The sequence below is a fragment of the Pongo pygmaeus genome, chromosome 6, assembly GCF_028885625.2.
Source record: "Pongo pygmaeus isolate AG05252 chromosome 6, NHGRI_mPonPyg2-v2.0_pri, whole genome shotgun sequence".
Lineage (NCBI taxonomy): Eukaryota > Metazoa > Chordata > Mammalia > Primates > Hominidae > Pongo > Pongo pygmaeus.
Genome location: NC_072379.2, coordinates 142,934,052 through 142,949,851, shown reverse-complemented (window position 1 = coordinate 142,949,851; position 15,800 = coordinate 142,934,052). Strand labels below are relative to the sequence as shown.

The 15,800-nt window shown below is 41.7% G+C and overlaps 1 protein-coding gene across 8 annotated transcripts in view; it reads left to right on the top strand.

Moving 5' to 3' along the window:
• Positions 1-15,800, top strand: part of TCAF1 (TRPM8 channel associated factor 1) — a 51,139-nt gene that overhangs the window by 31,802 nt on the left and 3,537 nt on the right. For 6 of the 8 annotated variants that reach the window (XM_054494146.2, XM_054494150.2, XM_063667929.1 and 3 more), the window contains exons 3-8: positions 7,072-8,066; positions 8,355-8,452; positions 9,572-9,785; positions 10,427-10,666; positions 11,536-11,873; positions 13,346-13,596. In XM_054494146.2, the coding sequence (XP_054350121.1) occupies positions 7,072-8,066; positions 8,355-8,452; positions 9,572-9,785; positions 10,427-10,666; positions 11,536-11,873; positions 13,346-13,596 (2,136 nt within the window). Of the gene's footprint in view, positions 1-7,071; positions 8,067-8,354; positions 8,453-9,571; positions 9,786-10,426; positions 10,667-11,535; positions 11,874-13,345; positions 13,623-15,800 lie in introns of all 8 variants that reach the window. The other 2 variants (XM_054494151.2, XM_063667931.1) reach the window with 1 other exon arrangement.

Below are 15,800 nucleotides of genomic sequence, written 5' to 3'. Positions count from 1 at the left end.
TTTGACAACTTAGATGAGATAGATAAATTTCTTGACAGACAAAAATTACCAAAATTGATACAAAAAGAAACATGAAATATATGCTAAATAAATTGAATTGTAATTTTAAACATTCCCACACTAAAAATGCAATGTGGTATCCTGGATTGGACCCTAAAAGACACTGGTGTGAAGAGTGATGATATTTATATAAAATCTGGAGTTTAGTTAGTAGTGTTTGATCACTGTTGACTTCTTAGTTTTGACAAATGTATAATGGATGTTTTACTATATTGCAAGTTTTCAATTTTCTTACATCTTAAAATAGAAATTGTATTTAAAATCAACAATGCAAAGAAAATTCCAGGCCCAAACAGCTTCATTGATGAACTTTATCAAACATTCAAGGAACAAATAATACAAATCCTACATAAACTCTTTTTAAAAATAGAAAAGGAAGATTTTCCAGCTTGATTTATTAAAACAGCATTTCTCTAATACTGAAACCAGAAAAGGACATTGTAAGAAAACTACAAAACAATATCCTTCATGAATATAGATGAAAAATTCTTAATAAAATATTAATAGAATACAGAAATATATAAAAAGAAGAATACTTTATGACCAAGTAAGGCTATCCTAGGATGAATGACTGGTTTAACATTCAGTAATCAGATTAACTCACCGTATTAATAGGATGAATGAGAAAAACCATATAATTCAAGGCCGGGCATGGTGGCTCATGCCTGTGATCCCAGCACTTTGGGAGGCCAAGGTGAGCAGATCATTTGAGATCAGGAGTTTGATTTGAGACCGGCCTGATCACCGTGGTGAAATGCTATCTCTATTAAAATACAAAAGTTAGCTGGGCATAGTGGTGTGCACCTGTAGTCCCAGCTACTGGGGAGGCTGAGGCATGAGAATCGTTTGAACCTGGGAGGCAGAGGTTGCAGTGAGCTGAGACCGTGCCTCTGTACTCAGCCTGGGCAACAGAGTGAGACTGTCTCAAAAAAACAAAACAAAACAAAACAGAAAAAGAAAGGAAAAAGAAAAACCATATAATTCAATAATACACATACAAAATATTGACCGAATTCAATACCAAATCATACCAAATTATGATAAAATTTCAGCAAATGAGAAATAAAAAGGAGCTGCTTCAACCTGATAAAAATGTCTATGAAAAATATATAGTTAAAAATATTCTTAAAGGTGAATACTGAACATTTACCCCTAAGACTGAGAACAAGACAAGGAATAATACCTGCTCTCACCTCTTCTATTCAACATTGTACTACAGGTCCTACCCAGTGTAATAAGGCAAGGAAAATAAGGCATAGAGATTGGAAATTAAAAAAAAAACTTATATATGTGTTTTGTTTTTCTAGAACACTGAGCCAAAAGACAGGAAATGTTTGAATCTTGGTGTCGGAAAACAAATTTAAAAGAAAAAAGTATTTTACACATTTAGAAGATTTCCATTTAAACATAAAGTTAGCAGAGCATTTTCTAGAATGGAATTATTTTATTTTTAGAAGTATTTGCAAAAAGCATGATCATCTATGTAAAAAAAATCCTAAAATATCTACAGTAAAGCTATAATAATTAATTTTAACAAGGTTGTAAGATACAAAAATCAATTTACAAAAACCAATTACTTTTTTAATATATTAGCAACCAACAATTGGTAATTACAATTTAAAAATACAACATTTAAAATAGAACCCAAATTATGAAGTAGTAAGTGTTAAATTTAACAAAATATGTCATGAGACCTGTATGGTGAAAACTACAAAACATCTCTGAGAGAAATTAAATAAAACCTAAAGAAATAGAGAAATATACCATGTTGATGGATCAGAACACTTGATATTTTAAGATGTCAGTTCCCCCATTAACCTACAGATTTAATGCAGTCCATAGTTCAAACTGATTCTAAAAATATACAAATGAAATGGAACTAACATAGGCTAGTTTTAAGACTTTTTACAGAAATGAAATAGTCAAAACACTTTGATATTGGCATGAAGACAGACATGCAGATCAATGAAATAGACCAGGTAGTTTAGAGATAGACCAACAAATGTATGGTCAATTGTTTTTTGACAGAGTTGCTCAGGTAATTCTATGAGGAAATTACAGTCTTTCCAACATATGGTTCTGGAACAACTGGATACCCTTATGGAAAAAAGGTGAATTGTGACCCTCACCCTACTCCATAAAAGCAAATATTTAAAAATAGATCTAGACCTAAATGCAAAAGCTAAATTTTAAAAACTTCTAAATGAAAGCATAGGAGAAAATATCTGTTACCTTGACCTTTGCAATTTTTGCCTACACAGGACACAAAAAGTACATGAACCATAAAAGGAAAAGATTAATAAATTGAGCTTTATTTTTAAAAAGTAAATAGCTCAGCAGTTCAATAGACAGTATTAAGGAAACAAAAAGGCAAGCCACAGACTGGAAAAAAAAATATTTGCAATACTTATATCTGACAGTAGACTTGCATTCAGAATACATAGAGAACTCTTGCTTTCCAATAATAAGACCACCCATGTTTGTTTGTTTTTGTTTTGTTTTTTGAGACAGGGTCTCCCTTTCTGTCTCAGGCTAAAGTACAGTGGCACAAACATGGCAATCAAGCAATCCTTCCTCCTCAGCCTCCTGAGTAGCAGGACTACAGGTGCACACCACCACACCTGGCCATTTTTAAAATTTTTTGTAGAGATGGAGTCTTACCATGTTGCCCAGGCTGTTCTCAGACTCCTGGGCTCAAGCAGTCCTGCCTTGGCCTCCCAAAGTGCTAGGATTATAGGCATGAGATACCACACCCTGCAAGTTTTTTTTTTTTTAAGCCAAAATAGTTTAACACACTTCACGGAAGATAAAATATAAAAGGCCAAAAAGCCCAAATGATTCTCACTATCATTAGTCATCAGAGAAATGCAAAAAACTAAAATCACAATGAAATGCCCTATGGCCCCATAAAAATGGCTAAAATTAAAGACTCGCTATATGAATTGCTGACAGGAATGTGGTTTTATACATTGCCAGTGGGAATATAAAATGACACAACCACTTTGGAAGACGGTTTGGCAATTTCTTATAAAGTTAACTGACAATTAACATACAATTTCGCCATTTCATCACCCTTTATCCAAGAGAAAGGAAAACATGTCCACACAAAAACTTGTACATTAATGTTTAGGGCAGCAAGCCCAAACCAAAGACTACCAAACTGTCCATCAACAGATGACAGGATAAACAAAGTGTAGATTATCCCCAGAATGGCATAATACACAGCCATAGAAGAGGATGCATTACGGGTAGGTGCCACAGTATGGATGGTTCTCACAAAGTTATTCTGAGTGAAAGAAGACAAACTCAAAGGAGTACATACTTTATGAATACATTATATGAAGCTTTAGAAAAGACAAATCTAATGTTTATGGATAGAAAGCACATCAGTAGTTGCCTGCGGTTGTGTGTGGGACCTGGATTGATCATACTGGGGCAAAAGGTAGCTTTTGAGGGTGATAAAAAAGTTGTATATTTTCACTGTGGTGGTGGTGGTGGTGGTGGTTACTCAGATGTATAAAGTTAGCAAACACTCATCAAGATGTACTTTGTGAATTTTGTCACATCAATGAAGATGATTGTTTAAAATGGGCATGTTTGAAATTTCAACACCATTTAAATGGGTTGCAATTAAAGAAGTCTCATTCTCTTCCTTACTACTTGTAATCTATTCCCACTAACCCCTGTAGGTACTCAATTTCATTAGTTTCTTGATTATTTTTTCTGTTTGTTTTTGATGTAAGTATATGTGCATAGATACATATGGTTCCAGATATTTCACAAATTAAATATAGCATACCATGCACAAATTTTTTAAACTTGCTATTTTCTTTTTTATATTTAAATCAACCCACTTACCATTTTTAATTTATTTTACTGTATATATTTAAGTTTACAGCAAGTTTTGATATACAGAGCAAAATGGTTACTATAGTCAAACAAATTTACATATCCATCACCTTCCCTAGTTACTTCTCTTCAGTATGTGTGTGGTAAAAGCACCCTACTCTCTTAGCAAAATTTCAGTATACGTTATTAAAGATAGTCTTCATGCCATCCATAGTTATCTAGGCTTATTCATTCTACCTAAGTGAAAATTTGCACCCTTTGATGTACTTCTCCCTGTTTCCTCCCCTACTCATCCCTAGTAACCACCATTGTTTTATTCTCTTTTCCTATTTATTTGACTTTTTTTGTTTTTGTTTTTGTTTGAGACGGAGTCTCACTCTGTCGCCCAGGCTGGCGTGCAGTGGCACAATCTCGGCTCACTGCAAGCTCTGCCTCCCAGGTTCATGCCATTCTCCTGCCTCAGCCTCCTGAGTAGCTGGGACTACAGGCGCCCACCACCACACCCGGCTAATTTTTTGTATTTTTAGTAGACGGGGTTTCACCGTGTTAGCCAGGCTGGTCTGGATCTCCTGACCTCGTGATCCGCCCGCCTCGGCCTCCCGAAGTGCTGGGATTACAGGCGTGAGCCACCACGCCCGGCCTAATCAATAACTTTTTAGAGTAGCCTGTCCCATTTTTTCAAGAGAGAGGTGATATATCTTCTTAGAACTTTCTGATGATACGCAACACCTACTTAGAATGTTCTTCTCCATTTTTTGCTGTTGTTCCCTTGGGAGTTATTTGGGTGCTTCTCTTTCATGCTATGAATTTTCATCAGATATTTGGTGGTTCTTGTCTATTTAAATTTTAAATTACATTTAAATCCTAGGTTGATCATTATTGGTTACTGCAGAGCATTTTCTTGGGACAAATGATAATCCTTGGTCTTTTGTTCTGATCTTCTCTTTTACATGTATGCAGTTAGATTCTTCTGTTCTCATGGCTTTCTGATCAATCAGATACCATTTGATTTATATTTTTTATAAATGTCCCCACTATCTCAGTTTGCTGATGGCACTCTTCTCAAAATCCAATGCTATTATGGATTTACTTATTTATTTATATTGAGTCAGAGTTTCGCTCTGTCGCCCGGGCTGGAGTGCATTGGCATGATCTCAGCTCACTGCAACCTCCGCCTCCCAGGTTCAAGCAATTCTCCTGCCTCAGCCTCCTGAATAGCTGGGATTAGAGGCACCCGCCATCATGCCCAGCTAATTTTTGTATTTTTGTAGAGACAGAGTTTCACCAGGATTTATTTTTTTAAGTAACTTTTGTTTCACTTCAGAAGAGGGTAAGGAAGAGAAGTAAAATCCAACTCATTTTTTCAACACATGAAAGAATTACTTAGCCTCTACTGTATATAAATCGTAGCTGTTGGAACTAATAGACAGATGCCTCCAAGGGTGCCCCCTGGCTAAGCACTGAGCAAGACCTCATGTAGTCTCATTGTTCAGATGAAGTTCTAATAACTCAGTGTCTGAATCTCAGCTTTGCAGGTTTAATTTCTCTCATCTTGTCAGTAGGCTCATGCAGAAATCCTGAAGCTGATGTATTCACTTAGAGCACAGTATCCCACCTCTTCACTGATTTTACTCTTAAAAAAAATAATTGCATGAAATTTGTAAACAAGGCCAGGTGCCATGGCCTATAATCCCAGCACTTTGGGAGGCCGAGGCAGGAGGATTGCTTGAGCCCAGGAGTTCAAGACCAACCTGAGCAACATAGTGAGACCCGCCCCCTCCATTAAATTAAAAAATCAAAAATAAAAGAGAAAAAAATTATAAACAGAACTCTAATTATAAGAAGTAAAACACATTTTTCATTAAATTTTGCATACATGTTTAAAGTACTACAATTAAAAATGAATTTAAAAAAATTTTTAGAGTCACCAAATTAAATACAGACTATCCAAAATGTTGCTTGAATAAAATAAATAAATGTTATAAATCTAGAATATTCTGGTTGGCCTAGCCAGTGACTTCTTTCTCTCATTAGGCAGGTGATCATGGAAAGCAGTATTATAATCACAGAATTGTTTGGTAAGCCTCGAATCAGAGCAAGAATAGATAGTTAAATAATGTTAATGATAGTTCTTTACGGAGTTAGAGAGTCATCTACCAATTAGTATGGTGGTAGCTTTATCTTTAGTAAAGGTTTATACTTGCTAAGAGGACGATAGCTTTCCCATCAGTAGAGCTCTGCCAGCCATAGAGAGTACAGCATGAATACTGCAGATCTGTTGTCTACCTGACCCCGATTTTTTGGTGTTATCTACAGCTGCATCCTAGCATCCTACTATACAATGGCCATAGCTTTACCTAACAAAAGTGACAGAACCAACTCTGGAATCTCAAGCTCAGAGAGACCACTCTACTCCTTAACTCCACCTTATCCAGTGTTCCATCTCATTTTGGATTTATGGGCATCTTGAGGGCTTCTAGGGCTGGATTACCCACAGACAATAAACAGATGGTGCTGAGCAAAATTTTATAGCATGGATGTGCATCACTCCTGTTGGGTAGGCAGTGAAAAAGTGGAGTTCTAGATGCAGACAGTAAAGTCCTCTTGGGCTCAGGTAACCAGAAGGTCTCACTAGAGTTGAGGCCAGTCAGTTCCCCTACCCCACCTCTTGAGATAATAATGATTCTTTACTAGCACTACTGACTTGGCCTTCCATAGACTTTATTTGTAGGAAATTAGCTGCAATTTCCTGCAATTTATAAATAAGACTCCTTATAAGAAAAAAAAACCATGATTTCCCATTTTTTTTTATATGTATTGTTTAGAGGGTTGAAATAACCATGAACTTAAATCTGGAGTATTTAAGACATGGTACTGGATAAACACAGCAGGTCTCCCTTTGCAATTTCCATGGGAGAATTTGTGCTCTAAGAATGAGCAGAGCAGAATTAATGCTGAGTCCCTCTGCCACCCCTCCAACAAGTCTCCATACCCAGTGAGGTCAGATGTGTCCATTTTGTTCTCCCAACTTTCCCCTAAGAACTAAAAATAACAATACTAGCAAAGCTAACACATCTATAGCGCTCACTGTATGCCATCCACTGTTCTAACAGCTTTATACAGAACTGTACCTTTAATAAAGAATGCATGTGTCTTTTGCAGTTGTGAAGATGACCTCTCCGAGGACAGAGAGGAGCTTCTGCATGGGATTTCAGAGCTGGACATCAGCAACTCGGATTGTTTTCCATCCCAGCTGCTAGTGCATGGGGCTTTAGCCTTTCCTCTAGGGTTAGATTCTTACCATGGCTGTGTTATAGCGGCTGCCCGCTATGGCCGGGGCCGGGTGGTTGTGACTGGCCATAAGGTATTATTCACTGTTGGTAAACTGGGCCCCTTTCTGCTCAATGCTGTCCGCTGGCTGGATGGGGGCCGCAGAGGCAAGATCGTGGTGCAGACAGAGCTGAGAACCCTGAGTGGCCTCCTCGCAGTGGGGGGCATAGACACCAGCATTGAGCCCAATCTGACCAGTGATGCAAGTGTCTATTGCTTTGAACCCGTTAGTGAAGTAGGGGTCAAGGAACTGCAGGAGTTTGTAGCAGAGGGTGGCGGGCTATTTGTTGGAGCCCAAGCCTGGTGGTGGGCCTTCAAGAACCCCGGAGTGTCCCCTTTGGCTCGATTCCCAGGAAACCTCCTCCTCAACCCCTTTGGCATCAGCATTACAAGCCAAAGCCTCAATCCAGGGCCCTTTCGTACTCCTAAAGCAGGGATAAGGACCTATCACTTCCGCTCCACCTTGGCCGAGTTCCAGGTTATAATGGGCAGGAAGAGAGGAAATGTGGAAAAGGGCTGGTTGGCAAAGCTGGGACCAGATGGTGCAGCTTTCCTGCAGATTCCCGCAGAAGAGATCCCTGCCTACATGTCTGTGCATCGACTCCTGAGGAAGCTGCTAAGTCGATACCGGCTCCCAGTAGCAACCCGAGAGAACCCTGTTATCAATGACTGCTGCAGAGGTGCTATGCTTTCTCTGGCCACAGGGCTGGCCCACTCTGGAAGTGACCTCTCTCTGTTAGTCCCAGAAATTGAAGATATGTACAGCAGCCCCTATCTGCGCCCCTCAGAATCTCCTATCACCGTCGAGGTCAACTGCACCAATCCAGGTAAGGAACAAGGGTTGGGAGCTCAGTATTATGGGAACGGGGGAATGGGGACAGGCTGATGTCAGCAGTCCATTTCAAGGACCCAATCATGTCCAGAGGGTGTTCTCCATTTTTTACCATGAACTTTGAAGAAGATAAGGGTTGGGATTTTAAGTACTGTTTGGAAGAGTTGAGTCAGGGCAGCATGTAGGGGAAGATACGTGCTTACGAAGGGTCTCTGGTGATGCTGGGTGGAGATGGCATCATGGAGGAGGGATAAAGTCTGCCTACCCCTCCTGCTTTTGGCAGGCACCAGATATTGTTGGATGAGTACTGGGCTCTACATACCTGGAAGGCAAATTATAGAAGTCTCACTGCCTGAAGCTGCCGCCTCTGCCGACCTGAAGGTAAGGCCACGCCCCACCTCACCATGTAACATGGAAGCCAAAGGCTCTTTCTAGCACAGTCAGTATCTTATTTGATTCTCACAAAGCCCTGTTGGTAATACAGAGCAGGTGATTTTACCCTTGTTTTAAGGATGAAGTAACTATGGTGCAGAAAAGCTGATTGATTGATTGATTGAAATGTATAGAGATAATACAAATAAGTGCCCAGGACTCAAACCTAACTAATTTCTGGCTCTTAAGTTTTGTGCTTTTGACTTACGTCCTAGAGTAGGGAATAAGAGGTATCAAATGGAAGGTAACCTAGCACAGAGTAGGCATTCAGTAAATCTGAGTTCACTGTTCATCTCCGTATCCATTCCCATGGTAGCACAAGGTCTTTCTGACTTCAGCTTCTTCCCCATGACATCCAAGACCATTCCTCGATTGCCCAGTTCACCTTCCCTCTGTCACTTTCACATAGAACCCATTTGCAAAGTTAGTTTGCTGTCCTTCCCTGTCCCCCTTGGGGGTCATTGTGATGGTTAGCATCTATTCTGTGCCTGTACCTATCCTGGAACTTGATTAGCATAAACCCAGGGAAAAGAATCCTAGGACTCTACCAAGTACCTGCCCAGGAAGAGGGCTTGGAGAAAGGGGAGAAACTGAATCAACCCTCCACTATCTTAGCCAGATCACACCACCTCCCACTGGGCCCTCTCTGTGATCAGCAAAAGGCAGGGTTCCCTCTGCCTCATTCCAAATGCCAGAATCACCACCATGAGATAGGCGATCAAGTGTTCTATTTGTTAGCAACACCAGGGGACTGGGCATGGGAGTCAGCCCTCCTCAGAATTGGCCTTATAGGTTACACCTGGCACTCCTCACATTAATGTCTATCTAACGTGACCCATTATGGAGCTGTTTGAATGCCTTGGGAAAATATTTATATATACTTCAGTCCATATGCCCCAAGGAATGCTACAGTTTCTTGGGGTATCACACATGGTTCATCTGTGGTGGGAAGGCTGGGCTCGCTTGGCTTCATGGCTGAATGGCCCAACCTGAGTCCCTTGCTGGGCTCTCTCCTTCCACCCACTCATGCCCCACGGTGACTCCGTGGGGGGGATCTCTCTGCTCCAGATACAGATTGGCTGCCACACAGATGACCTGACCAGGGCCAGCAAGCTTTTCCGAGGCCCACTCGTAATTAACCGGTGCTGCTTGGACAAACCCACAAAATCGATCACATGCCTCTGGGGTGGACTCCTCTATATAATTGTGCCTCAGAACAGCAAACTGGGTTCTGTGCCCGTCACCGTGAAGGGGGCTGTGCATGCTCCATACTACAAGCTGGGTGAGTGGAAGCCCTGGGTGCCCCTGAGGGAAGGGGAAGAACTGAGATGAGGATTCCAGAGAGCATGGGATTCCAGGAGGTGACTAGAGCCTGTTTGGTGCAGAAGGAGAGAGACACGGGCTAGCAGAGGGAGGGTCAGCTTCCTTAGATTCAGCTTTGGGGTTGTACAGATAAAGACCAAACCACATCCTTGGAGACTTCATAGAAGGATAGAGAAAAGGGATATGGCCTTAGCAAACTAACGTAGGAACAGAAAACCAAACACCACGTGTTCTCACTTATAAGTGGGGCTGAAGAATGAGAACACATGGACACAGGGAGGGGAACAACACACACTGGGGCCTGTCAGTGGGGTGGGTAGCGGGGTTGGATGGAGGGAGACCATCAGGATAAATAGCTAATGCATACTGGGCTTAATACCTAGGTGATGGGTTGATGGATGCAGCAAACCACCATCACACGTTTACCTATGGAACAAACCTGCATGTCCTGCACATGTATCCCGGAACTTTACATTTTTTAAAAAAGAGGAGGGATATGGCAGTTCATGATTTTGGTGTTCTCTTCCTGGAGTCCAAGTTGTATGTTGTAATTTAAGGGATTTGGGAAAGGATTTCAAGCTCCATGGTCTCTCTTCCTAGGGGAGACCACCCTGGAGGAGTGGAAGAGGCGTATCCAGGAGAATCCAGGGCCCTGGGGAGAGCTGGCCACGGACAACATCATTCTGACCGTGCCGACTGCAAATCTTCGTACTCTGGAGAACCCTGAGCCGCTGCTCCGCCTCTGGGACGAGGTGATGCAGGCTGTGGCGCGACTGGGAGCTGAGCCCTTCCCTTTGCGTCTGCCTCAGAGGATTGTTGCCGACGTGCAGATCTCAGTGGGTGGGTGCTCCAAGCAAACCCTCTGTGCATGCTGCCTCTGAGCGCCTTCCTGTCCTTCATCAGCCATGCAGAGGGCAGCCAGTAGGGGAAACATATTTTGCTAGCAAGACATATAGATGTATCCTTGCTATTTAAATGGGAAGGAAATATATATAAAACATATATATATATAAAACAGTTTAGGTCAGCATGTCAAGGACATCAAGAAATGTCACCTGAGCTTTCACAGGCATTCATCAGGGACTTCAGGCCGGTAAAAGTGGCAGAGGGCCTTGACCTAGGTCAGAGTTGTTGGGTTGGAACAGGGAATTTTACAACTTTAAGAACACACTGAATAAAGTGATCTTTGCCTGTGGTCAAGGAAGATGAAAAATGAGGGAAATATACAGACATTAAAGAACCATGGGACTTTCTCTGGACCCTCATTTTCTTCTGTTATGCAGATGTTCACTGTAAACTTGTGTTGATGTGGCAACTCCATATCTGAACAATCAGAGAGGAGCTACCCCTAAAGAGCTCTGAATTTTGAGAAAAGGTTATAGTGACACAGATTCACATGGATAAGGCATCCTCATCAAAATAGAAAAATTGAATGGTAACATGAATGGCTCCTTATATATAAGCTGCGTCTCCTTCCATAGTCACACTATTTTGGGTCAGAGTGAACATGAAGGAATTCTTACAGAATAAGAAGAGGAGAAGGAACACCTAGCAGGGTCTTGGTTTGGGTTGCTTTTCTGAGCATTATGGTGTGCTGGAATTTGGCTGGGGTTACTGAGTGTTTTGGAACAGACACAAAACATAGACGAATATTACGAGTTAAATGGGGAGGACCCTAACTCTCTCTTCCCTCCTTCTGCATTTTCCAGGCTGGATGCATGCAGGGTACCCCATCATGTGCCATCTGGAGTCAGTGCAGGAGCTCATCAACGAGAAGCTCATCAGAACCAAAGGGCTGTGGGGCCCCGTCCATGAGCTGGGCCGCAACCAGCAGCGGCAGGAGTGGGAGTTCCCACCACACACCACCGAGGCCACCTGCAACCTGTGGTGTGTGTATGTGCATGAGACGGTCTTGGGCATTCCTCGAAGCCGTGCCAATATTGCTCTGTGGCCCCCAGTTCGGGAGAAAAGAGTCAGAATCTACCTGAGCAAGGGTCCCAATGTGAAAAACTGGAATGCATGGACCGCACTGGAAACGTATTTACAGGTACTGGGCAAGAATGGCGGGTGATGGGGGACCCCTACTGCGGGGACCATCAGGGCAACTATCGGATAATGTTCTAGTGGTCCAGAAGACCACCCATGGCCCCTGTCTCCCACACCGGGATATGGGAGGCCCTGACAAAGTCCAACTGTGACAGTCGTATTGATGATGTCTCTTAGTGCATCGCCTTGCATGACCCACAAGTGGATTTCATTGCCTGAGCCTCACCTTCCATCCCATAGAGATACATGATAGTAAATAGAAAGCACTGAGAAAGGTTAAAAATGGTAGAGGCAAATAAACTACTATACATATACTCACTGTCTCTGGCTTTAAAGCCAGACATGCCTGAGACTGAAGCTGAACTCTCCTACTTAATAGCTATCTAAAACCAGTACCCCCGACACCATACACATAATCTATAGGATATGACTTATTTTTTTTTCTTTAGATGAATGTACCATCTTCTCATTATGCCTTGGCCGTGCCTCAGAGTCCCCGTTACGTAGGCAATCCAAGAGTCCTCACTGACCTGGACAAGGAGGTGGCCTTGCCTTTGACCAGTTGTTTAATGCCCAGTTCCCTCCCTGCAATGCCTGGATCAGTTCCTGGCATGAAACTGGAGCGTTTCATCACCTTGAATTTCAGAACTGTCTCAGGCCAAGCATGCTCTATTCTGGTTCTTCCACCTGCTGGAGGCTCTCTTATTCATTCCCACTGCTGTGAGAATTATGGGAAAGCCAAGGAGGCTCCACTTTAACCTTGTTATGGCTGCTTTGCCCCAGGAACACCAAGTTTCTCATTGGTGAAATAAACGTGAAGTTGGTCTAGGGAACTGCTCAAGTGCTTCATAATTCAAGCTCTGTAACTCAACAGCCTCAGGATGGCTGCCTTTTTCAAAAATTACAACTTATTCTTAATTCTAGTTACCCAGACAATCTGCAGTCTTCTACTTCTATCCAACTCACTTTTTTTCCCCAAAAGCCATTTTAATAGCCTTGCACATTGACAAAGATCTATGATTAATGAGGATTTCTTTGTGCCGGGATGAGGTGGAAGTTTCCCTATTGTTGAGGTTTCACTTTTCAACTCTTGAGAGAGAAGAGGATTTTTCCAGTTCTGCCAATTTTAAATCCTTGTGTAATATCCTATCTCTATTTGCATGATCTAGTGGGATATATGGATAATGATACCATAGAAAATATTGATATTAAGCATTGCAGTTATTACCATGGCCCTCACCGACTGAGTGTCCACTTGGTGTTGAGCACCGTGCTGGTCCCAAGGCCCTTCCTAAGATTAGAATGTGGGAGAGCAGGGCATGAGGCCAGGAGGCAAAATGGAGGAGAGCAGGTCAGTGATAGATGTGAAGCTAATGGGTAAGGAGTTACATACACTAAGTTCACTTACTATAGTGGCTGTTGTTGGACCCTCTTATTTCAAAATCACATCTGTATTTTTCTTTCTCTTTCCAGCTCCAGGAAGCCTTTGGTTGGGAGCCATTCATCCGTCTCTTCACTGAGTACAGGAACCAGACCAACTTGCCCACAGACAATGTTGACAAAATGAATCTGTGGGTCAAGATGTTCTCCCACCAAGTGCAGAAGAACCTGGCTCCATTCTTTGAGGCCTGGGCCTGGCCCATCCAGAAGGAAGTGGCTACCAGCCTGGCCTATCTACCTGAATGGAAGGAAAATATTATGAAATTGTACCTCCTCACACAGATGTAAGGAGTGCCCATCGAGGTGGCAGGTAGAGAGGTTTGGGGAGGTAGGCAGAGGTGGGGATTCACTCCTCTACCTCTGCCTCGCAAGGTCTGGCCTTGTCCTCTTAGTTCATTGCCCTATACCTTATTACCGACTTCTGTCTCTAGGAAGTGGGTTCAGAACACAGCCAAAAGTGGAATCAGAATTTCTCAGGTGCAAGAGCTTCTTTTTCTGCATCTTGTTCCTCTGCTCTCAGCTATCACATTCCCTCCTGACCCTGCACTGGCCCAGTTCCGAGAGCTTTGGCACCCGCTTCTTTATCAGCCCTGGATTCACCATCATAGGCCATAGCCCAGAGTGGATAGTTCTCATGTTGGCATCCTGATGACTCCCTTTGGGCTTTTGTTTTTGATCAGTTGTTCCAAAAACTTGACCATAAAACCCAACTGGAACACAAATTTACCATGAGACCCAGACAGCTCCTGGATGGACTCATATATTTTGTGACTTGAGCAGTTTTCAAAGTGTTAGACAAGCATTCTGGTATAGTGGGAAGAGCCCAGAACTAGGTAGCGTTAGCTCTTGGGAAAGTTATTTCAACTTGGTACTCTCATTTCCTGTGTGTAAAATGGGGACAAAAATTCCCAGTTCACAGGGTTGTCGTGGAGGTTCAGACTGATAAATTCTGAAGAGGCTTGTGAGGTCTGCAGAGCATGTCATCTAAGGGGTTTTTCTATTTTATGCTGGTCCACAGGATAATGAGCTTACTACTTTCCATCCTGTCTCCAGAATTTAGAGGTTAGGATAACTCTTTCTACAAGTAGCTTCCCTGTGTTCAAATCCTGGTTCTTTCACCTACGAGTTGTATAACCCTGGCAATTTCCTTAACTTCTCTGTGATTTAGTTTTCTCATCTATAAAATAGGATCTATCTCATAGGATTATTGTGAGGATTACATTTTATAACACCTTTAAAAAGCAATGAGAACAGTCCCTGGCAGGTAGTAGGTGTTGAGAAAATGTCTGCTGCCATTATTATTATTATCTAATTGACTCAATACTCTTTATGAGCTAGACTTTACTTTTAGATGATATTTACAGAGGCAGTTGTAGTTAATCCTAGCCCATCTTGCACTTTATACAGCAACTTCTGAAAGGATTCTGCTATGTTGCCTTATGAATCTAAAGGAAGAACTCTAAATTCACAATGGGTTTTTTTTAAATAGCTAAAAAATTTAGTTTTTTTTTTTACTTAGATTTGTAAAGCTATTTATAAGAACCCCATTGTGAATTTGGAGCTCTTCCTTGGATCTCCTTACCCAGTTCTGTCTTACAGATCCAATTCCTTCTTTGATTAAATCAAGAGTAGATGTCTTGAAGAAACCAGATCAGTTCCATAATGACATTTGTCCTTAGCAAACAGACGGTATCTGGTTTCATGACAGTGTTTATATTTCTGTAACACAGATTCAAGACACAGTCCCTGTCAAGAGTTACTCACCAGTTTGGCAGACAAAGTCCACACATATAAAGGACTTTACTCTGAAACAAGATAATTGGATAGAGTTGACCCAAACTTATTTCCTTTTAATTTTATTCAGAATCCCCTATTTCTTTATAGTTTTAACTAAAGTTGGGTCCTTTTGGTTGATGTCGTATACATCCAACCAGTTTTTCTATAGCTCACTTTTTATTTTAGTTATTTTAATATATCATTTTATTTTTTTAATTGGTAATTGGGTAGATATGTAGACTGTAAGATTTGACCTATAGAGTTTTTTCTTTGGATTTTTTTTTTTTTTATTTTAGATAGAGTATCACTCTTGTCACCCAGGCTGGAGTGCAATGGCACCGTCTCGGCTCATTGCAACCTCTACCTCCCAGGTTCAAGCAATACTCTGCCTCAGCATCCCAAGTGGCTGGGCTTACAGGTGCCCACTGCCACACTCAGCTAATTTTTTGTATTTTTAGTAGAGATGGGTTTCGCCATGTTGGCCAGGCTGGTCTTGAACTCCTGACCTAGGTGATCCACCCACCTCGGCCTCCCAGTAGATTTCTTTGTCATGTTATTTGTTGGTCCTAGGATTATTTCTCCTGATTGCATGAATATCCATTGCCTAGGTGCTTTAAACATGAGACATTGGATATTTGTTCAACATTTAAAATAATTTTTATCAATTATTGGGTGTGTACCAGTTATTGTAGTGATTCCTTTCTATAGATTG